General features: G+C 38.9%; 1 protein-coding gene and 1 long non-coding RNA gene across 2 annotated transcripts in view; one reads left to right on the top strand and one right to left on the bottom strand.

Annotated features, from left to right (window-relative positions):
* Positions 1 to 17,454, bottom strand: part of SNAPC1 (small nuclear RNA activating complex polypeptide 1) — a 29,597-nt gene extending 12,143 nt beyond the window's left edge. Inside the window, exons 1-8 of the mRNA NM_001101244.2 lie at positions 17,264 to 17,454; positions 12,618 to 12,777; positions 12,314 to 12,454; positions 11,227 to 11,331; positions 6,604 to 6,762; positions 5,061 to 5,129; positions 4,258 to 4,320; positions 497 to 641 (exon numbers count right to left, since the gene is read on the bottom strand). Coding sequence (NP_001094714.1) covers positions 497 to 641; positions 4,258 to 4,320; positions 5,061 to 5,129; positions 6,604 to 6,762; positions 11,227 to 11,331; positions 12,314 to 12,454; positions 12,618 to 12,777; positions 17,264 to 17,391 — 970 coding nt within the window. The 5' untranslated portion in view covers positions 17,392 to 17,454. The remainder of the gene's footprint in view (positions 1 to 496; positions 642 to 4,257; positions 4,321 to 5,060; positions 5,130 to 6,603; positions 6,763 to 11,226; positions 11,332 to 12,313; positions 12,455 to 12,617; positions 12,778 to 17,263) is intronic.
* Positions 17,455 to 22,363: 4,909 nt separating this feature from the next.
* Positions 22,364 to 24,121, top strand: part of LOC107132877 (uncharacterized) — a 29,223-nt gene continuing 27,465 nt past the window's right edge. Inside the window, exon 1 of the long non-coding RNA XR_001501236.3 lies at positions 22,364 to 22,580. This is a non-coding gene — a long non-coding RNA (uncharacterized lncRNA). The remainder of the gene's footprint in view (positions 22,581 to 24,121) is intronic.

Below are 24,121 nucleotides of genomic sequence, written 5' to 3'. Positions count from 1 at the left end.
TGCAGTGCTCAAAAATTAAACTACTTGAGTACATGAATTCATGTTTTTAGAAAACAAACAGCAAAGTTAACTTTATAGATAAGCTATTTCAAAAGAAAAGCAGGTACAGCTTAGTTAGTACAGCTAGTGGAAAATATGGTTTATAGAATGTGCTACTTATCATAACTTATTCTACATGTAAGTTTGATTCACACACAAAAATTACTAATGAAGTATAATATGGATAATTCTAAACTGATTCTATAACTAACCATATCACTTGGACAAGTTATTTAATCTGTATGGGCCTAAATTTTATCATCTATGAAACGACCAATTTTATGACTTCTAGGGTTCCTTTCAGTTGTAAGATTCCAAGAATCTAAGACAATTTATTTCTAATATTAATCTCACAAGGTTCTTAAACAAGTATCTAATGCTTTTTAATCAAGAAAACATGGTGAGGGAAGACAGTACGTAAGACCCATTCTCCCTTTTTAAGGTTCTCAAAAGGTACCTCTGTCTCTGGAAGACACTTTCTTTCCTGCTGGTTTCAACGTTTCTTTGTTTTTTCTTTTCCTAGTTGTTTTGGTTTGTACTTGGCCGGATTCAGAATCAGAAACGTCAACTTTGACCTGACGGTGCCTTCTTGACTTCGATGCCTAAACAGTTAGAAATCTAATTAATCACAATGAATCACAAAATGAATCCAACAATACGTCATTTAGGGAATGGCAAAACATTACTGCATGGCAAACAGAAGGGGAAAAAGTGGAAGGAGTGACAGACTCCCTCTTCTTGGGTTCCAAAGTCATTGCGGACCATGACTACAGCCACGAAATCAGAAGATGATTGCTTCTTGGCAGGAAAGTGATGGCAGACCTAGACAGTGTGTTGAAAAGCAGAGACATTACTCTGCCAACAAAGGTCCATACAGTCAAGGCTGTGGTCTTCCCAGTGGTCATGTATGGTTGTGAGAGCTGGACCATAAAGAAGGCAGGACACCAAAGAATTGATGTCTTTGAACTGTGGTGCTGGAGAAGACTCCTGAGAATCCCCTGGACAGCAAGGAGATCAAACCAGTCAATCTTAAGGGAGATCAACCCTGAATATTCACCAGAAGGACTGATGATGAAGATGAAGCTCCAGTCCTTTGGTCATCTGATGTGAACAGACGACTCACTGGAAAAGTCCCTGATGCTGGGAAATATTGAGGGCAGAAGGAGAAGAGGGCATCAGAGGATGAGATGGCTGGAGGGCATCACCGATGCAATGAACATGAACTTGGGCAAACTCTAGGAGATGGTGAGGGACAGGGAAGCTTGAGGTGCTACAGTACACGTGGTTGCAAAGAGTTTGACATGACTGGCCAAATGAACAACAGGTCATTTAGGGAATGACAAAACAGATAGACAAAGATGAGGAAAGATTTACAGAAATACTTGTCATAAAGTACTTTACCAGGATACTTGCTTGCTTAGTATTTGTCACAGGTGTATATACCCGTTTATCTTTATAACAGGAAGAGGTCCCTGCAGCTGTCATCATCATCTATTCAAACTGGGTTAAAATTTCCTTATTGGGTTAAACGGTTGTAGATGCATGGTTGGAAGTGGAGGTTAAAAGGACAAGTATATTTTTCCCAGCTAACAACCTATTCTCCTTTTCTTCTAAAAACATTTTATTTTCCTTTGTTAGCACCACGTATTTCAAGTGAAACTACTTTATGCCTGGCTCTCCAAATGGTCATGTGGTCCCAATCTAGTCAAAATAAGCCTCACATCCCCAAGGCCACCAGGGGAAGGGCGTGTGATCTGCCATAGCTGATGTAACTCAATTTTTGAAATCTGTTTAACTATTAGAAAGGAAAATTCTCCCTTTCCACTGAACCAAAAGCTGGGAAGGCTGGAGTTGTCATGAATAGCACTTGAAGATAGTGAAAGCAATATAAGAGATGAGAAATAGAGGTAGAGTCCTAGGACTTTTTAGTTACATCAGTCAATAAATTCCCTTGTTTAAGCAGAGCTCTAACTAACACAGTTTTCAGTCAATGTCATCTATGTGGTACATATATTATCAACAGTTTAAAAGCTACCTTGCATTACATGTTAATTGTACCTCAATAATTAAAAAAAAACACAACCATGCAATGACACATTCTTATAAAAATTTATGGGGATTATAATTTAATTATTTAATAATTTTAAAAGTATTTCATAATATCTTAAGAAATTAAACAACAACTTGCCTATGCAATATGGAAATAGTTCTGGTTTAAAAGAATTTGGAATAATTCATTTATTGTCCTGATGCTTTCATTCAAAACTGCAGTAAAGCAAATTGATAACACTTAACTAATCTATAGTCACTTCCAGTTTTTTCATTTATTCCTTTTTATTTCAACAACCAGAGAATTATAGTAGTTTCCCACAAAGTAAAGACACTTTCAGATTCATAAAAAAATCCCAGGAAAAAATATGAGATGAAGCACATAAGTTTATCAGTGCTCCTTCCTGAAACCCCACTAAAAGTGGAGGAGAGGAATAAAAATGAATGAACTCACAAAGTGGACATAATAGGAAACAATATAGCTGTAAACAAAACAACACATTCTGGAGGCAGAAAAGTGATGGCTGACTTAGAATGAAGAAAGGTGAACAAGGAAAGCTGGTTCAAGTAGATCAGGAACTGGGGTCATTAAAAAATGTGTAGATATGTGAAAAATCTACAGAAGGAATAGTATCCCATTTTCCAGCCTCAAAGCTGAACAACTGACCTCTTCCTGTACAAAACAGGTGAGCTCTCTGGAGAGGCTAAGCCAGAGCATCTGAAGGCTTTTGACAGCACTAGAAAAGCTAAGGAAGGGGTAAAGCCTCTTACTGGAAGCAGGGGTGTTGAATGAAGTCTCTGGAAGGAATGAATGGTGAGCTTGTCAGTGGATTCTCTGTAGGCACCCAAAACACTGCCAGCTGGGCTTATTTACTACTTTCCTCCCCCAGCTTGCTCTCTGATAAAAATGGCTAGATCTAAGAAAAACATGGAGACTAAAAGGCTGTATCTCTAGGTGGTGGTTTAGGCACTAAGTTGTGTCTGACTCATACAACCCCATGGACTGTAACCCACCAGGCTCCTCTGTCCATGGGGCTTTCCAGGCAAGAATACTGGAGTGGGTTGCCATTTCCTTCTCCAGGGGATCTTCCTGACCCAGGGATTGGACCCAGGTCTCCTGCACCTGCAGGCAGTTTCTTTACTGACTGAGCTACCAGGGTATCTCGGACACGACTGAGCGACTTCCCTTTCACTTTTCACTTTCACGCATTGGAGAAGGAAATGGCAACCCACTCCAGTGCTCTTGCCTGGAGAATCCCAGGGACGGGAGAGCCTGGTGGGCTGCCATCTGTGGGGTCGCACAGAGTCAGACACGACTCAAGCGACTTAGCAGCAGCAGCAGCAAATATGATCTCAAGATCTTCAAACGTTTGCAAAAAGTCACCAAAATGAAAGATAGAGAACAGAATAAACAAAAATAAGAACTCTGGGGGAAAAGGAAGAAACATCAAAAAACTGTAATTAACATCCTCAAATAGATAAACATATTGAACCACGGGGGGGGGGAGAAGAAATCCATTTTTTAATTAATAACAGATTCAGAGAAAAGAAAAAAATCTTAGTAATGAAAAAATGTCAGCAGAAATTTAAAAAATCCATTATAATAGTTCAGAAGATAAAGAAAGCTCTCTGAAAATAGATAAAAACAAAGAAGAAGAAAATAAAAGTTCCAGAAAATAAAAAAAGCAAAACTGCAGCAAAGAATTCGATCAGAGAAGCATTTATAGAAAAATCCATCAGAACGGAAGGCTATCAGATCAAAAGGACGTCAATCATAAGAGCCCAGGGCACTGGTGGAAAAAAAGACCTACACCAAGGTACATTATCATGAAAATCCAGAGCTCTGGGGATAAAGATAAAATTCTAAAACCTTTCATAATTAGGAATACTAGAAGCTGGAAGACTATTAATAAAGAACAATGGGATCAAAATTCCAGGTAAATACCAGGACAAAATAACTAAAGGAGAAAAAGGGGAAGATAGCTGCCTTTTGAGATCAAAAGTCCAGGGGCAGGAAGTGGTGGAGCAGGACTGCTGAACTGTATAAGCTACATAGTATTATTAGATTTTTTAAATTATGCAGAGGTGTTACTCTGATGAAAAAATTAAAATGTGATTAAAAGAGCATCAAGTAAATTTCTAAATTACCTTATTAAATAAATAACGTACCTGAGCAACAACTGAAAAGGCCTTTGATTTTATTTTCGCTAATGATTCTGCCCTTTCACATCTCTGGAAGTAAAAACAAACCGGAAGGGGAAAAAGTTAAAACACACAAACATTAAGTAAAATTACGAATAATTAAGTATTTTTTTTACCAGAAATAAGATTCAAGACAGAAGGTTAGGGTAAAAGAAACTAACATTTATTGGACACATATTAAGTAAAGACACATAGACATGGCATTACTTTCTAACAGGGGCCATGATAACAACCCCATGGCTACTGACTGTTTTCATTCAAGATTTAAAAAGGATAAGAAAGAAAGCCGTGAGCCCTGGTGACTATGCCACTCCCTCTTCATCTGCCTATGCCCAAAGATGGCTCTTTGCCTCATTCACTACGATGGATGAAAACCTTGAAGGCAGAAAGCAGTGAATAGTAGCTTAAGCTGCAGACTACGCGAAAGACTGACAAGCAGGGAGAAAAGACATAGCATTACAGCAGTCTTCCTCTGCCCCTGTAAGGACTGAGGGCACCTTCCACCACCATCCGTCCCCTTTCCCACTGAAAACGGTGAACATTCTCATGCCCAGTCTATACCTGATGTGGTCTTTCACAAGATTTCCAGGAAAGAACAGACTAGCTCTTCACAGAACCCATGTTACAGAATTTTCTAAAGTATGTATTAATATTATAATATTGACCACAGGATGTTATGGTTAATACACAGAATCACAGCCACACATAAAATGAAAAGGAGCTAACCAAACCTCTGCCTCGTAAGCAATCATATAATGAATTTTTCTGACCTCTGATTGTTGTGAATTTCTCTCACTCTTTTCTTCTCCTCCTTTAACTTTCAGTTTTAAGGGTGGTTTCTAAAAGATAAAGTAAGTTATATTTACATATTTACAATTCAAACCAACTAAAAATTAACTGAAAATTATTTTCAGAACAATGGAAATCATTTACTTAATTACTGAAAAACTAAAAGAGTATTTCACAAGTACTGAAGCATGGCTCACCACCAGATATTAAGATCATGGTTAGGTTTCATTAGAATTATAAAATCAATAAAAATTAATCCTAACTAATGAAAGATAATATGCAGATTTATGTGGTGGCGAGAGAATTGGTTTATTCTCCTTTCCTTCAGGTTTTCAAAGGTCTTAGTCATGATCATTAAAATGAGTTATTAAAAGAGTGCTACAAAAGATGTTTACGTAAGTGCCCAGGTCATCTGTGCAACCCATTTGTAGCACTCAAAGTAGTCAAACATTAAAATAAATGTCCATAGAGGAAGCAAATTATTTCCTTCTTCCCAAGGCTGTTATCTCATCACTTTCCTTGTTCATCTTTTATAAAATTGAGTTTTGAGCCATTATCCTTTATATAAGCCAAAAGTAGCAACAAATCTGATATATAACACATAATGATGAAAGATAACACGTAAAAATGCCTTTCTAGCATTTGTGAAAACATTAACACATTATTAAACACACAGTAAGTAATAAGAAATTACTTGTTTTTTTCTTTTATCCTTTTCCTAGAAGTATTTAGTAAAATTAGATGGAGAAGTGGTTTCAAAGGGAAATTTAGCAAGGCTGGCCTTCAGAGGTAAAGTTTCTTTAGCTGAAAAGACTAACATGGAATATGGGCAGCTCTAGCATCAGCATTTGGGTCAGAAAACTAAATGGAAGATATGCATTGATGAGATTTGTAAACAGTTAAACCAAGGCAGGTAGAGCACTGGTAAACAGAGAGCATGCGCTCTGTCACAATGGGAGAAGCCACCCTGAAGTCTAGCTGTCCGCTGCCATGCAGCAAAGCAGGACCGGTATAACCAAACCTCTCACCTTTAAGAGAAGTCAGATGTCTGGAATCTTAAGACCACAAATACTTAAATGTTGGTAATTAATTCAAGTTTTTAAAACATTAGGAACAATGCTATGTAAAGAAAAAAAAAAGTTATGTGTAGGATTTGGATTAAAGATGGTCTGTGTGCAATCTCCAGAGAATGCTAAATTATAAAGATTGTACTAAATCCATGGTACACCAAGATTATTTATTTCCCTATAATTATGTATACTACATAATGTATACATATATATTAAATGGATATTAAACTATATATTATATAGTTGCAATTATATATTATTATTACACATAAAACATTAAATAACATCACCTAGCTAATAACTGGTAAAGCTAAAACTAAGGAAATTAAGCCCTGCAGATCTTTATTTCACAGGAGGTAGCCACTAAACAAGGCTGCCTCTCAACACCCTCACCCATGTCCAGCCAGTCATGTACGATGCAAATGCAAAGGTGACGTATCAGACAGCTACAAACCTTTCTGTCTTTGTGCCACTGCTGATGCTCCAAAACTATGTTCTTGATATTGTCAAAAAAATCATCTTTTATCAAGTCGAGGGATTTTTCCGGATTGGATTTGTCAGCTGAAATTACATGTTTCATTCTCTGATAATGGTCATGAACATTCATCATTTCCTATAAGTGAAAAGATGAGTCCTTTAATTCAGTTTTTGAGGAGAAATGCACCAAAACAAATAAAATCAAATCACCTTCCAAAGTGACAGAGTTGAGAAGGAATAACTTATTACTGTATATTAAAAATAATATAACTATGCAAACCAGTACATTATTAATGAAAAGTCTGCTTTCCAGAAATATGGAATCATTATAATTAATGAACATTAATTAATATACAATATATGGAGAGATGATGCGGAAAGTCTAATTAATATAGGACTGAGTTCCTGGATGTAACAAAACTTATTTGTAGTACAGCATATCTTTAAATATTACCCCTAATAATTAAGATCATATTTTTATTTCATATTGTCACATAAAGGATATTTACACAATTCTTTATATTCAGCTGGGAATTCGTATCTCATGACTCTCACCCAATCCTCCACAGAGATGTGATTTCAGAAATCTCAAAGCTCTTGTGTCTATCTCCATAAGTTTCTTCATTACTTAAGTGATAAGATTCAAGATTAAATGAAATAGTGACTTATGACACCATTTGAGGCATAGTTATTAGTTAGACCTTCCTACTCAAGAAACCTCCAGACAAATGGGCAGGTCTACAGGGTAAACAGAGAGACAGCCTATGGCAGGCAGACTTAAAACTCACATAAAACCAGCACTGACACTCGGCTCCAAGACCAGCAGAGAACCATCCCTCACCGATTGTTACCACGTCCTCTGAGTCACTCCCAAGCTAGGCTAGTCAATGCATTTCTAGGAGATTTTTATGGACTTGATCAACATCTGTTCAAGGAATGCAAAAATGCTGAGGAGTGCTGAGTGCTTACATATGCGGGATCTTCAATGAGGAACAGTGTGCTGACATGGGCAGCCCCTAACATTTTACATGGTACACTGTGCTGTATTCCCATTATTTTGCATGCACTACAATACAGGACAAAGACAACTAGCTTGGGGCCTGAGACCTGTCACTTGCTAGATTGTGACCTTGAACAAATCCCTCAGTCGCAATCATGTTCCACGTTTGGACAAACACAATGTAGATATATAAAGTGAGCTTATACAAGTGGAAGTAGTCTGTAAATGTAAAACACTATACAAAAATCAAAGGATGAAGAAATAAAAGGTAGTGTAGGGCTTTGGAGCTTTATACATTTGGACATTCAAATCCAGTGTCTGTACCTTATGCTATGTAAATTACTTAATTTCTCTAAGCCTCAGTTTCCTTGCTTTTAAAACTGGGAAAACACTACCTCCTCTGCAGGACTATTATAATTAGTGAAAAAACATACAAAAAACCTTCAGCATAGTTCCTGGCACACAGTGAATACGCAACATGTAATGCCATTATTATAATTTTATAAATGAAGAAAATAGATTCAAAAGTGGAATGACTTGCTAAAGGGCATATTTAAGTAACAGAGTTGGAATTAATCAGATGCTTTAAAAAACTGTAATCATGTATGGTGATGGATGTTAACTAAACTTACTGTGGTGATTGACCATATATATAAATATTGAATCATTATGTTATATACCTGAAACACAATATTATGTATTATGCCTGAATTTTTTAAAAAATCAGCTATTTTGATTCAATATTCTATTCTCTAGTTTTATTAAACCTCCTTAATCAGATAACTGAGAATCATAATCAGAATTCAAATACGCTGACATGAAGACTTAAGAGCATTCGCAGGAGGAGAAAGAAAATAGAAAAGTATTCAATTTAGGGATTATCAGTGAAAATGGGTAATAGACTATGCAGAACAGGAAAAATAGAGCCAACATAAGCACAGAAGGAAAAGGCCTTCAAAGCAAATCTGTGGCAAGCCAAAAATGCTAGATAAAGTCAGGATGGCGTCACAGTCTTCTCCATTCCTAAAGGCTTCCATGAAAAGGGTCCTTCTGACCCTCCTCTCCAAGCACAAAAGAATATGGCTTTATGCATCACCCCAGCTCTGTTCTCTAAAACTTCCCATTATCTGCTTGCTCACATATACAATTATATAACAGAGGAACCTTTAATTAAAGAGCTTCAAATGAATAAAAAAAAAAAAAGTTTAAGAAGGCATATTGAAAAAAATTAAGGCTCTATCACCAAATTAGTCAACAATCAAAAATTACAACCAACTGGGTTCAAATCATCTTTTTTTCATTAAGAGAATACTAATAAGAACAACGTCTTGCTGTTCAAAAACAACCTCTGCCTCTCTCTTTATAATTCACACCAGTACTTCTTGGCAAATCCTTTCTGGTCTCCCCAAATCTTTCATTCTTCATGGTACTCCAAACTTTCTCAATTCTCTGTTCCAGCAGGAAGCCCCCTCTTAAAGTTAAGGCTATTGGGTCTGTTTGCTTTCTGCTTCTCTTCTTCACAGTTATGAGTCCATTTCCACTTCCTTCCCTCAGGTTTCCAAGGAAAAAGTACCTTCTCCAGCCCAAAGGAATCTCTCTACCGGGCTCTTGGTCACTGACCCACCACCTCCTCCACAGAAGGGACCTCATAGCTTCTTTTCTACACAAAATCTCTTTCTAATGGCTCCTTACCCCAAACCTAAATATATACTCTAATTTTCTCCAATCCCTAAAACTTTTAAATGATTCCCCTCTCCCCAAAAGATAAAACACAAATTCCCTCTATTATGCAAAGTTTTTTTCCTATCTTTATTTTTATACATGACCTTCTCCCACTTCTTTCCTGCTCAGCTGCTAGAGGGCAAAGATCTTAATTCTTGTCATACTTCACTGCTGCTGCTGCAAAGATCTTAATTCTTGTCATACTTCACTAGACATCTGCAAAGGATACCTTTCCAACCCCAGTCCCAGCTCAGACAAGGTCTTTGCTGTCCAACAGGCAATGCTACAGAACCTTAGCTCCACTGCTTCCTAACTTAATGTCTCCATGCCTCAGTTTCCTTAGCTTTTAACCAGGGATAAAACATCTTCTGTAAAAAAAAAAAAAAAGAAGAAAGAAAAAAATTAAATAAAATTTGTTTAAAGCACCTGTTTTGCAGGGATGTCATTGAGGAGTAAAATATTGATAATATACAGAAAACATCTTGTATAGCTCCTGCACTACACCACAGTCCAGTCTTTAGATACTTAGTAAATAATTTCCTTCTGTGTAATTCTTAACATTCTGGGTAGATGAACACCTTTGTCAATCTGAGGATAGACTACCTCATCCTCACCAAGTGTCCATACATATGAAAAATTTATATACAATTTAGAGGGGGAAAAGGATCCATGGACCTTCTCAAGACTATTCATGGACCCCTGATTAACAATTCTTGCTCAAAACTGAAGTCGGTATACAGAGCAGACCCAGAGTGCTTTGAAAAATCAATCAACCTGACAGCTGAAGCTATGAGCACATGGTGGCATCTAGGACACAGAGAAACAGTTGAGCAAATCACAGATCTGATCCCCTTTCCACTCCTTATGTAGGAAAAGACTGAACAGGGATGAGGGGGGAAGTAGTAACATTTACTAAGCATCTACTATGTGCCATAGGCCACACTCAGCACTCTTCAGGAATAATCTAGTCTCAACTCTTACAAGTGGATGAAATAAGGGTTGCAATCATAATATTAAAGAGGAGGAAACTAAGGCTCAAAGGAATGAAAAAACACAACAAGGCCCCCACCTGCTCACACTAACTCCACACATTTTCTATGTACATAGGAATCTATTCTTTAAAAATAAGGAACGGATCACTAATTAGAAGGCTGCAACCCTTTAGTGGGGTTTTGTTTTAACCTCGGGGCAACTTTCCCACTCAGGTAAAACTCTCTGTAACTATTTATCAATGCAAAAGATTTTCCTGAATACTGCACATCTCAAAATACTGAAATACATTAGATTGAAAAGCTGTTTTTTTAAGACTCTAACTCTTATCCATTATTCTTGACTTCAAATTTTTGTTTTATCAAAATAAACTTTTCAATAGTGGGTTTTTACTCAAGCATTGTTAAAAAGGAATTTAGGAAATGAACATATATATTCATGTTAAAACATATATATATTCATGTTAAAACATATATATTGTTTTAAAAAAATAAAGTCACTAAATTCTTGTTTTATAATAGTGGGCTTTTACTCAAGCGTTGTAAAAAGGAACTTAGGAAATGAACATACATTGTTAAAAAAAAATAAAGTCACTAAATTCTTGTTTCATAATATATCTAAAGTCAAATACAAATGGTAGTTTCAGTATTTGAATCCCAATATCCCTAGTCCAAGTCCAGTCTTTTACATCTATTTCTCACTCTTTCAAAATTTATTCCAGAAATTTTGATATATTTAGGGTATAGTATTCCTGACACTTGAGAGAAGGTAACAGCATTCTATGATTAGAAAAATTTTCAGTATCCAGTAGATGAAGGTATAAACTCAATATATAGTTAACAACAAAACAGTTTTTAAAAAATTTTAAGAACATAAAAGCAAATTTACCTCTAATACATCAGAAGTGATAAGTTTCAATACACGATCATTTGGGTCCTTAAATTCTTCAGTAATTTCAGCTCGTTGCATTTTTTTCTTCATTCTGTATGACAGCTAAATAATAATGTCTTTTAAAATAGATGTTTTAAAAGATATATTTTAAATACTGAAATAAGTAAGTAAGCCAATAATAAAAATCATCTATAAGTAAATATGAACCAAAAAAAAAACCCCAGCTCTAAGTATGTACTTACTAAATAAGTACATATTTAGTAAGTACATACTTACTCTGGAGAAAATATTTTTCAAAGACTGTTAAACAACTTTTGAAATAACCCTTAAGATGCCAGGCCACATGCTTACAAATTCAGAGAAGTTACATGATTTGCCAACTGACAGAACTAGAATCTTTTGATTAAAATGCTCTTTCAGTCTAGCATCTGAAAGTGTCACAAGACTGAAGAAATATATATTAAAGGAAGTTTCAACTTTTCTCTAACTGGAATTAAAATCCCTTAGTTCTCTTTCAGTAGCCTCTTTGATGTCTGAATACAGGCATAAGCAAAGCAGATACCCAACTAACTTCTTCTTCTAACCATCTACTTAATGGACAACATTCAGAAACACTGCATTATTAGGAGAGACTGAATTTTGCTTTCAAAAAAAAGTAAGCAGAAGGCATTTTTTCCTCTTTTCTTTTTTTGGCCATGATACACAGCTTGTAGGATCTTAGTTTCCTGACCAGGGAATGAACCCAGGCTCTCAGCAGTGATAGGAGTCCTAACCACTGGATCACCAGGGAATTCCCAATATTTTTTTCCTACTTTAAGAAATCTTTTTTCTTTTCTTTTTTTTGGCCATACCACATAGCATGTCGAGATCTTAGTTCCCTGACCAAGACCTGGGATTGAACACATGGCCCCTGAATTGGAAGCACAGAGTCTTAACCACTGGACCACCAGGGAAGTCCAAGAAGCCTTTTCTCAAGTATTGGAAATTATATAATACTCTTTCCACTTTCTGGAGACTGAGGAACTTTACGGACAATGAAACAGAATTTCTCATTTTGAAAACCAATCTCTTTCAGATAACATACCAATTTAGGCATTGCTGTAAAGTGAAATGCTCTGTCTAGTCGTAGCTTCCTAAAAATATAAGCTGCATCAAAATGTTGTGCATTTATCAAATCTTGCTGAAATTTTAAAATTTCATCCCAATCCTTCAGGGCAACTCTAATCTACAAACAAGAGGAATAAAAAAATTGTTAATAAATGCAAATCTTTTTTCACAAATGTATTATAATTTTGAAACACTGGTATTTCTCTTTAAAATCAGTTGGCTATGAAAATACTGCACCTGTTTCATATTTCAGCTGGAGGAAAACAATTCACAAATATTACCTTTTGTTTTGGTTGACACAGTTGCATGTTATATAATCCATATAGCAGATACAAAGCACCAACTCTGATCTGGAAGGTATATGGAGGTAAAAAGTATCGCCAAGCCAAAGTCAAAGCTTCTTTTGTAAACGTGTTCTTTTCTAAATTTCTCATTCTACCACTAGAAAACAGAAAGAACCTATATTATGACTGTGAAAAAAAATAACAGAAGAGATTTACACTTGTTTAAATAGCAGCTGCTAGAAAGTGGACAGGCATTCCACACCTGATCCTTTCATGATTCAAGGATAAAGACCTAATTTTCTGCTGTGTTTCTTACAGTGAGGCCCTAGATACTCTTGACACATCTTCCAAAAGCATCAACTTTACTGCTGAATTGGGAGCAAAAGGACCAGGGTTACAACTAACTACTGGTTTAAGAATTTTAAATATGTAATATATTAAAATAACCATGGTGATGTTACAGAATAAAATACAAAGATCAGGAGCATTTTGACAAAATAAATTGAACTAAAGGGTATTATGCTAAGTGAAATAAGTCAGACAAAGATAAGTTCTGCATAATCTCACTTATGTGTGGAATCTAAAAAACCAAGAAACAAAACTGAAACATATAAACAGAGAGCAGGGTGATGGATGTCAGAGGGGAAGAGGATAGATGGATGGGCAAAATAGGTGAAGGGGATTAAAAGATACAAACTTCCAGTTGTAAAACAAGTAAGTCACTGGATATAATATACAGCATAAGGAATAAAGCCAATAAAAATAATACTTCAATAATTTTGTATAGTGCCAGATGGTCACTGAACTTCTGGTTGATCACTTGTAATGCATTTGACTGTGGAATCACTACACTGCAAATGCTGTAACTCAACTATCAGTCAGTCAGTTCAGTCACTCAGTCATGTCCGATTCTTGTGACCCCATGGACTGCAGCACGTCAGGCTTCCCTGTCCATCACCAACTCCCAGAGCTTGCTCAAGCTCATGTCCATCGAGTTGGTGATGCCACTCAACCATCTCATCCTCTGTTGTCCCCTTCTCTTCCTGCCTTCAATCTTTCCCAGCATCAGGGTCTTTCCCAATTAGTCAGTTCTTTGCATCATGTGGCCAAAGTATTGGAGTTTCAGCTTCAGCATCAGTCCTTCCAATGAACATTCAGGACTGATTTCCTTTAGGATGGACTGGTTGAACCACCTTGCAGTCCAAGGGACTCTCAAGTCTTCTCCAATACCACAGTTCAAAGGCATCAATTCAACTCAACTATACTTCAATTAAAAAATATATGTGCATATTAATATATAATAGAGTTTTCCCCCAGTAGCCTCAGGGGGTCCTAATCTGTTCTGGAGACATTTGGGTGAAAAAGTTGGAGAACCACAGCAAAATGTAACCCTCCTCCTCCTCCCAATTCTGCAGGGAAAAAGTTCACCAATGTAAACAGCAGGATAACAAAGGAGACTCCACTATATTCCAAAGCCTGGGCTCTCTAAGTAATGAATATACTACAAAAAAGATCTTCATGACCCAGATAATCATCATGGTGTGATCACTGACCTAGAGCCAGACATCCTGGAATGTGAAGTCAAGTGGGCCTTAGAAAGCATCTCTACGAACAAAGCTAGTGGAGGTGATGGAATTCCAGTGGAGCTATTTCAAATCCTGAAAGATGATGCTGTGAAAGTGCTGCACTCAATATGCCAGCAAATTTGGAAAACTCAGCAGTGGCCACAGATCTGGAAAAGGTCAGTTTTCATTCCAATCCCAAAGAAAGGCAATGCCAAAGAATGCTCAAACTACCGCACAATTGCACTCATCTCACACGCTAGTAAAGTGATGCTCAAAATTCTCCAAGCCAGGCTTCAGCAATACGTGAACCGTGAACTTCCTGATGTTCAAGCTGGTTTTCGAAAAGGCAGAGGAACCAGAGATCAAATTGCCAACATCCGCTGGATCATGGAAAAAGCAAGAGAGTTCCAGAAAAACATCTATTTCTGCTTTATTGACTATGCCAAAGCCTTTGACCGTGTGGATCACAATAAACTGTGGAAAATTCTGAAAGAGATGGGAATACCAGACCACCTGACCTGCCTCTTGAGAAACATGTATGCAGGTCAGGAAGCAACAGTTAGAACTGGACATGGAACAACAGACTGGTTCCAAATCGGAAAAGTAGTACGTCAAGGCTGTATATTATCACCCTGCTTATTTAACTTATATGCAGAGAACATCATGAGAAACATTGGACTGGAAGAAGCACAAGCTGGAATCAAGATTGCTGGGAGAAATATCAATAACCTCAGATATGCAGATGACACCACCCTTATGGCAGAAAGTGAAGAGGAACTAAAAAGCCTCTTGATGAAAGTGAAAGTGGAGAGTGAAAAAGCTGGCTTAAAGCTCAACATTCAGAAAACAAAGATCATGGCCTCCGGTCCCATCACTTCATGGGAAATAGATGGGGAAACAGTGGAAACAGTGTCAGACTTTATTTTTGGGGGCTCCAAAATCACTGCAGATGGTGACTGTGGCCATAATACACTTATTCCTTGGAAGGGAAGTTATGACCAACCTAGATAGCATATTCAAAAGCAGAGACATTACTTTGTCAACAAAGGTCCATCTAGTCAAGGCTATGGTTTTTCCTGTGGTCATCTATGGATGTGAGAGTTGGACTGTGAAGAAGGCTGAGCACTTTAGAATTGATGCTTTTGAACTGTGGTGTTGGAAAAGACTCTTGAAAGTCCCTTGGACTGCAAGGAGATCCAACCAGTCCATTCTGAAGGAGATCAGCCCTGGGATTTCTTTGGAAGGAATGATGCTGAAGCTGAAACTCCAGTACTTTGGCCACCTCATGCGAAGAGTTGACTCATTGGAAAAGACTGTGATGCTGGGAGGGATTGGGGGCAGGAGGAGAAGGGGACAACAGAGGATGAGATGGCCGGATGGCATCACTGACTCGATGGACGTGAGTCTGAGTGAACTCCGGGAGTTGGTGATGGACAGGGAGGCCTGGCGTGCTGCGATTCATGAGGTCGCGAAGAGTCGGACACAACTGAGCGACTGAACTGAACAAGAATGAAAACTACCTATTACAGTACTGGCAACCAAAGCAATTTCTAAAGAAAATCCACCACTCCTTAAATAATCTCTACTTGTTTTCTCATTTTAGTTTCTTCTTCATTAAATTAGAAGTTGGGGCAACCATAGCAAAATTTTTCTAAACCACCACTTTTCCCAAGAGGGCTACAGTGAAAAAGATCATGGGTTTCAGAAACAGTCAGACAAACTGGTTTCAATACCTGCTGTACCACCTACCAGTTGTGTGATCATGGAAAAATTACTTAACCTTTTAAAATCTCTATTTCCTCATCTATAAAACAAGGATAATTACTGATCTCAGAGTTGTTCTTTGGATTACATACAGCTATAAATGCATTACATTTAGTACCAGTAAAAAAAAAAAAAAAAGAGTTCCTCTCCTTTCATTAATTGTACAACAAACAGTTCTCCATTCTCCATCCCCTTCAATGGACAAACTACACAGGTAGTTATTTTACAGCAACAAGGAGAAAAAAAGAGAATGTTCACATTTTATTCAGCAGAACATAAGAGTTATAGTCACAAAGACTCATTCATTTTATTAATTTAGCCTTTTAAATATTTTAAGTATTCTAATGGGATACTAGATCCATCCAGTCATTGTCCTCACAGAGCTAAGTCTAGTGGAAAGAAATTTTAAAATAATAATACGGAATATTTCTTGAGCACTTAAGAGTGCAGTTATTACCACAGTCAGTAGAGGACTCTGACCACAATCAGGGAGTGGGGCTCCATAATCCATGCTTCTCACCACTACACTATACTGCCTTCTGAACTACACAGTTAAAATGTGATTAAGTCAAGAGATAAAATAAGCACAAAGTGCTACAAGAAAAAGAGCATGAACACTTTATTTAGTCCAGAAGGGCTAAGGAATCTTTCCCTGAGGAACTGTCACAAGAGCTTAACCCTGAATGAAGAATAAGGTAGCCAGGCAAAGGCAGTTGGGGTAAAGGTCCAGACTGAGGAAACGCATGTAGAGAGCCATGGAGTGGGCTGGTAAATAAAGCTGCAACGCTGGGCAAAGGCCAGCCACGAAGAGTGTTGCCAACCTTGTTAGGGAATTTGAGCTGTACTCAGAGGCAACGGAAACCCTTAAGGGTGGTATGGTAGGCCGTGACATGATCAAATCTGCACTTTACAAGTTCAGCGGTTGTATGAAAAATGAATTCAATCATGCAGGGTTTTGTCTTTGCTTGTGTGTTTGTTTTCAAACATGGAGTTCTAAGAAAACAAGACTAGAGGGAGGGCACGCGACGGTGATCTCGATCAGGGTAGTGGAGGTAGAAGAGTTCAGAAGGGCGGCCAGGTAGAGGTATACGTTATCTGGGAGGAGGCCCCAAAATGGATGGATGAAACCCAAGCCAACGAAATCGGCCAGGGAAAACGCGTAGCCAAGCATAGATGACGGCCCAGAAGAGACGAAGGCAGTGTTCAGACTGCCACTTTCCTCAGCCCTTCCCAGGTGCCGCAAAGAGAAAGGGAAGAAAGAAACTTGTTACACCGCCCCTGAGCACAGAGATAGGCGGGATAAGAAACACCCACCAGAAGATGGTTCCGAACTTCATACTTCTCCAGAGCTCAGCGAAGTCCTCGAAGCGCACGCTATCCATCTCCTGGAAGCGGCTGAGCAGTGCCTCGCAGTCGTCCTTCAAACCTGAAGGAGTCCCCATGTCTGCAAAGCAAGCACGCCAGGCTCAGGGTAGCTGCCGGTGGTAGCCGAGGAAACGAGGCTCTGAGCCCCACCTCCTACGACCTGACGCACACGCCCTCCGTGACGCGTTTCCGGCCGTTTCAACTCCACCTCCAGCCGGATCTACCCAAGCTTTCGCGGTGTGTTCTGCGCCTGCGTAACCGTTTGCCTCAGGACCTCAGATCTCTTGGGGAAGTAACGTGGGCGTGATTAATTTCAGTAAATAAGTTTACTTCTCAGGGGACCTGTGAGCCAAAGAAGGAATTTAGGTCTGTATTATACTTTCTACCAATCATTATTACACTTACCATCTCTCCCCTTTAAAGTGATCCTAGGGGAGAAGGAAATCGCAACCCACTCCGGTATTCTTGCCTGAAGAATCCCATGGACAGAAGAGCCTGACAGGCTGCAGTCTATGGGGGTCGCAAGAGTCGGACACGACTGAGTGACTAAGCGCAGTGCAGACTCTTGCAAAAAATAAATAAATAAAGTGATCCTAGGGTGAGAAGTCAACTTTTACACCTAAAAAGGAACATCTCCCAACCTCAACCACTGCCACGTAGAAATAGGATCCAAAGAGGGTTTACTGAGAAGTAGACTGGACTTCAGAGGCGGGCATGGCAACCCACTCCAGTATTCTTGCCTGGAGAAGCCCATGGACTGAGGAGCCTGGCGGGCTATAATCCATAGGGTCGCAGAGTCAGACATGACTGAAGTGACTGAGCACAAACCCACGCAAACTGGACTTACTCTCTTGTAGGCTATAATACCCGTGCTTAATGTGTGGCTCTCTGGTTGTAGCCTTAACACCCTTCACTCTTGAGAAGCTCTTGTAAATATACCCACTACCACCACCACCACCACCACAGTCTAGCACATTACTTAGCAAAAAGTACTGTATCTGATTTTGTTGTGTTCTGTCGCTAAGTCGTGTCTTTTTTTTTTTTTTTTTGACCCCGTGGACTGCATTACTGCCAGGTTTCCCTGTCCTTTATTATCTCCCAGAGTTTGCTGAAGCTCATGTCCATTGAGTTGGTGATGCCATCCAACCATCTCATCCTCTGTCGGCCCGCCCCCCACTTCCCCGCTTCTCCTCCATCTTTTCCAGCATCAGGATCTTTTCCAATGAGTCAGCTGTTGGGAGTCTGGTGGCCAAAGTATTGGAGCTTCAGCTTCAGCATCAGGCCTTCCAATGAGTATTCAAGAGTTTATTTCTTTTAGGATTAACTGGTTTGATCTCCTTGGTGTCCAAGGGACTCTCTAGAGTCTTCTCCAGCACCATGGCTGAATCTGTCTTCTTTGTACATTCCACCTTCTAGCATCTCTCAGGAACTGGCTATCAAGTAATATTTTGTATCTTTCACTATTTCTGTGATTACAAGTCATGCTATTCTTATGCTTTTGGAGAGTTATCCTAAAAGTATAAGGGCTCTCTGTAACTTTCCTTATCATTCATCTTTTTTTTAAAAAAGGTATGTAATACACATTATAGAAAAACTTATGTAACATGTCTGAATAAGACGCACAGCAGGTATATGAATACCTGTGTACCTTCTACATGTATAGGAACTGGAACGTGACCAACACCTTTCCTCCTCTATTCTCCTGCCTCTGCCATTACTTTAATAACAACTACCTTATTTTGTTTCTCATTCTCTTGTAAATATTTTATCATGTGTTCAGATCTCTAAACAATATATTGTTTACTTGTGGTTGATTTTGAACTTTATAATGGTGTTGCAATTTCTAATACATAGTCTTTGAATTGCTTTTTAATAGTGTTTCTGAGATTCATTTATATTATTTCTCATAGCTGTAATTCATTTATTTTCATTATTTCCTAATATTCCACTGTGTGAATATAGTTTATTATTTCCTCAATGAAAATTTAGGTGGGTTCCAGATATTGCTGTTATAAACCATGTTTTATGAACACTTTTTCCTGTCTTATTTGTAGGATTGCCAGATAAAATACACGAGACCAAATTAAATTTGAATTTGAGGCCAACTAAAAGAATTATTCATTGTTCATCTTAAATACAGTTTCACTGGGTACCCCTTATTTTTGTTGGTTTAATATGGATTTCTACTTATATGTTGCAGGAGTGTGGAGTATATATATCTGAGAGGAATTATTAGATGATAAAGAGTGCAAATGTAAAACTTATCAAGATTTATACTTTACTATCAGTGAATCAGTTCAGTTCAGTTCAGTCGCCCAGTCGTGTCCGACTCTTTGTGACCCCATGAATCGCAGCACGCCGGGCCTCCCTGTCCATCACCAACTCCTGGAGTTCACTCAGACTCATGTCCATCAAGTCAGTGATGCCATCCGGCCATCTCATCCTCTGTCATCCCCTTCTCCTCCTGCCCCCAATCCCTCCCAGCATCACAGTCTTTTCCAATGAGTCAACTCTTCACATGAGGTGGCCAAAGTACTGGAGTTTCAGCTTTAGCATCATTCCTTCCAAAGAAATCCCAGGGCTGATCTCCTTCAGAATGGACTGGTTGGATCTCCTTGCAGTCCAAGGGACTCTCAAGAGTCTTCTCCAACACCACAGTTCAAAAGCATCAACTCTTCGGCGCTCAGCCTTCTTCACAGTCCAACTCTCACGTCCATACACGACCACTGGAAAAACTATAACCTTGACTAGATGGACCTTTGTTGGTAAAGTAATGTCTCTGCTTTTCAATAATAAGCATTCTCATTTCAGCCAAATCACCTCAGAAACTTGGTGTCTAGTTCTGGTCTTAAAGTGCATTTTCCTCACAAAGCCAAAGGAGCAATGGAACTCTCTGGAGCCTCTTTTAACAAGGGCACAAATCCCATTAAGGTCTCATCCTGAAAACCTAATCACCTCCCAAAGTCCCCACCTCTCAATACTGAGCTATGATCTTGGAGGTTAGATTTCAACATATGAATTTTGAGGTGCCACAAACACACAAAACATAGCAAACACCTTGGACTCACTCAAGCCTCAGAAACTTTTCTTTGAATAAATAGATTTTACTGGAACAGCTAGAAAATGGCCCTGTTTCCCCCATTCTTCTGGTCATTTCTTCTCTGGTCTGTGTCACACGAGATCCTCTCCCACCCTCAATCATGTGTGTGTTGTCCTTGTGCAAGCAAAGTGGAAAGTTTTAGGAACAATCAAAGATGAATCAGATGGGAACCTTGCTCTGAAGGAACTCAGTCTAATAGGGGAGAAAAGACATACATAAATGATCACAGAAGGCTGAAAAATAATCAGAAGCAAGGGCTTAAGGTGATGTTCATAGGGCCAAAAAATATTAGCAGCTGAATTTGCCTAGAAAGAGGCAAACCACCTACCCAGACTCTCCACGCTCCTCTCTAATTGGTGATTGTCTCTAATTTTATCTCAGTTAAGTTTTTGCTTTAAATAGTCTACCTGCAGGTTGGGCAGTCAGGCAAGTTTATAAAGGCTTACCCCAAAACTTGTCCAGTAGTCCTGTTCAAGTAATCATAAGCAGTTCTGTGTGGAAGCATTGAAAAAAATTTTTTTTCAAAGAGCCAGTAATATTGTCCAGAAATATATGGAAAAGATCTCTACATAAAATAGTGTTTCTTAATGTTTTAATATTCCAAAGATCCCTAAAGAATATTTGACTTGACAGTATTCTAGCCTACTTGTCAGGCTACATATGCAATTTTAAAAAATGCTTTCGTGATAAACATTAAAGCATATCACTCTCCCAGACCTCCAGTTTGCTCTCCTCTGTGAAAGAATCACCAGTTTACAGTGATTGAACATCCATAAGATGAAAAGGGTTGTAGCACTCTCCCTGAAGGGCACTTCTCTAATTAAACACACACAGAGACTGAGGCTACACATCAGGTTTTATTAGGAAAAAATATTCACAACAACTCAGCCCCATTTTTTTACATGTCAAATAAGAGAATGTTTAATGTCCTACTTTTTAGGGAATTCTATTTGAGAAAACACAAATAATGAATTTTCCTGAAGAAAACATAAAACGTAGTCTGCTGCGGATATACAGAGGGTAATTTATTCTAAACAATACCTCGCCCCGCACTTTACAACAGACTGCGTAATCATAAACTAATTACAGATTCAATTTAAGGCTCCGAGCTTTTCCACTTTGCGTAAACTCACTACCCTTCTGTCCAAAAAGATTATCTTCTCCCAAAGGATTCTCAGGGTGCAGTCACACAACAAATTCAAAAAACAGGACAGGCAAAAAAAACCAAACCAACAATAAAAACCCACCTGGGGAAGCTAAAGTTTCTATTAATCAGGCATATCTCAAATGCTTAATTTAAAATAAACGAAGTCTCTGAGTGCCTTTAAGGCTAATATCTTGAAATAAACACACAACTCTATTTTTGACCAGTTATTAGTAGATGAGTAATTTTTAAAAAATCTTACATAGCTACTCAATCTTTTAGGCAACCCCTCGGTATTTCTCTGGTGGATTTTCTCGGTATTTGGAGTGGAGGATCACACTCCAAAGCATCTATCTGCTTCAGAGTTCAGAAGACAGTTCTAACTAGAGCAACAATTCCTGTCTCAGTCCTTCAGATCTCTCGGCCACCTTCTACCCCTCTCCTTCCGCAACCCCAACATCCAAAGCGACCAAGTTTGAGGAAGGGCGGGCAGCAAAATCCGACGAGTCTCGGAAGACAACAAGCAACGCGGAGCCCTCGCGCCAAGCGCCTCCCCGCGATCACCCGCCCGCGCGCGTGCTTCCCAAGGCCGGGCGGGGCAGTGCCTCCACATGCTCTCCCACACGTAGGCGGGAGCCTGGGGCAGCGGCTCCACGCGCCGCTCCTGCTGCCTCGCGCTGGCCCCCAGTCCCGGGGAGGGGCCAGGGCTGCGGTGCTGCGCCCCAGCACGTACTGGGGCGTGGCCTGCAGGGCGGTGGGCGGGGTTTGGGGAAGTTTCTTTGGGCGGCTCACGTTTCACATCCTTATCATGTAGGCACTAGGGCGCTAGAAACAGAAGGGGTAGCCGGTCCCTTCCGCATCCTAGCTATTTTCCCCACTGAGGGTCTGATCACTGCCGCTCTCAGGCACCTGTCTTTCCTCTCCGTCCGGGAATGGAGCCAAGAAAAGGGAATAAAAGAAATTAAATAGTACAAGGAGATCGGGTGTCTGAGCAGCGTCTTGGATAAAACCGTCCACTACAGGTAAGAATAAAAATTATGTCCAAACCTCGGAAAGGTGTGAACACAACAAAGCTCCAGAAGGTGTTCATAGGAGGTAGTGGTAAAGTATGGCTTTTGTCTTACAAGGAGACTATTTTATTTCAGATCCTACAGATTGAACTAATTGTCTGTAAAATGATCTGGGACAACAGGTTCAGCGCTATTTAAAGGGATGAAATACGAGCGAAGTGGTTAGTAACAGACTTAAAAAAACACCCGAGTAACATTTTTTTCTTTACACTTTTGTTGGTTTTAGCTAACATGTTTGCAAAGGTTTTATTTAATCAAACCCCGTTAAATTTTTTTTTGTATTCGTTGCAACTTGTTTTTGACGTTGCTACATTAGAAATGTGAATTTTAGAATGCTTAGGTTTCAGCAAACCCTGTAACTTTTTTTTTTTTTTTTTGTATTTTAAAGATTGTAAGGAGAAATCCAAATTTAGAAATGGTAGTTGTGAGGTTAACACAAGCTTAAAGAAAATAAATGTGTCTAGCATGCCTTTAAATCAAATAGCGCTGACAAAACCATACCATATATTCATGTGGCCTTTTATAGTCTATCACTGTGCTTTTCATAAACCACCTCATTTACCTGTGAGTTAATGTCACCATAAGCAGACACCTGAATCTCTAGTTCAAACTCAAAACTCACTAAATAGCACCAGAACACTTTTATTCATTTCCATTTGTCTTGCCATTCCTCTTACAGAACATCCCCTCGATGTCCTCTGTGATTGCATTACCACCCTCAGTTCCCTACATCCCTATTGCTTTCTATTGATATTTGCCATTTAAACAGTTAATTGGGAGAGGAGTAGGGTTTTACTGGACTGGCTAGCACTCCACCAGCTCAGAGGCTCTGAATCTTAGGCTACCTCTCCAAGACTTTTGTCATCTACAAAATGAAATACAGGTCCTATTCATAGGGTTTTTTGGAAGATTGTGAGATAACATGCAAAAAGCTTAGCACAGAGTACTAACAGACATTAGGTTCATTTTAACTCTTAATCTAAAATTTGTACGCAGCAGTGGTAGAATCTCTGTGGAACTCTTTCAGTTTCAAAGTGAACAGTGAAACTTAGAACAAGTGAACAAAATACACCAAACTCCTTTGCCATACTTTCTTCAGATGTGAAAATAACACTATGGTCGTTCAGTCACGACAGCATCAGAGAAGGGGAAACTATAGCCATGCATAAGGAAGGGAGACATTACAGGTCTATCTATGGTTGCTGGGGTAGGGCTGTATTTGGATGAAGACATTATAAAGACATTTGTGATGGTCTCAAAGAGGCTGGTACACTGCTGGAGGAAGGACTGGTTCTGCTATTTAAAACAGCTTCAAGCACTCCAGGGGGCTTGTTTTCTGAATGAGAGGGGTGGATACTTGTTTTCTTCCAGCTGCACTGTCCTTTAAAGTGGCTTTCTCATCTAAACCCTTGCTCCCAAAAGTCATTTTCCTACTCTTGGTCATTACAGATCTGACCGTTACTAATACTTGAAAATGATAAACTTCTCGATTT

Source organism: Bos taurus, chromosome 10 (genome assembly GCF_002263795.3).
Source record: "Bos taurus isolate L1 Dominette 01449 registration number 42190680 breed Hereford chromosome 10, ARS-UCD2.0, whole genome shotgun sequence".
Lineage (NCBI taxonomy): Eukaryota > Metazoa > Chordata > Mammalia > Artiodactyla > Bovidae > Bos > Bos taurus.
This window is presented reverse-complemented; position numbering and strand designations above follow the sequence as displayed.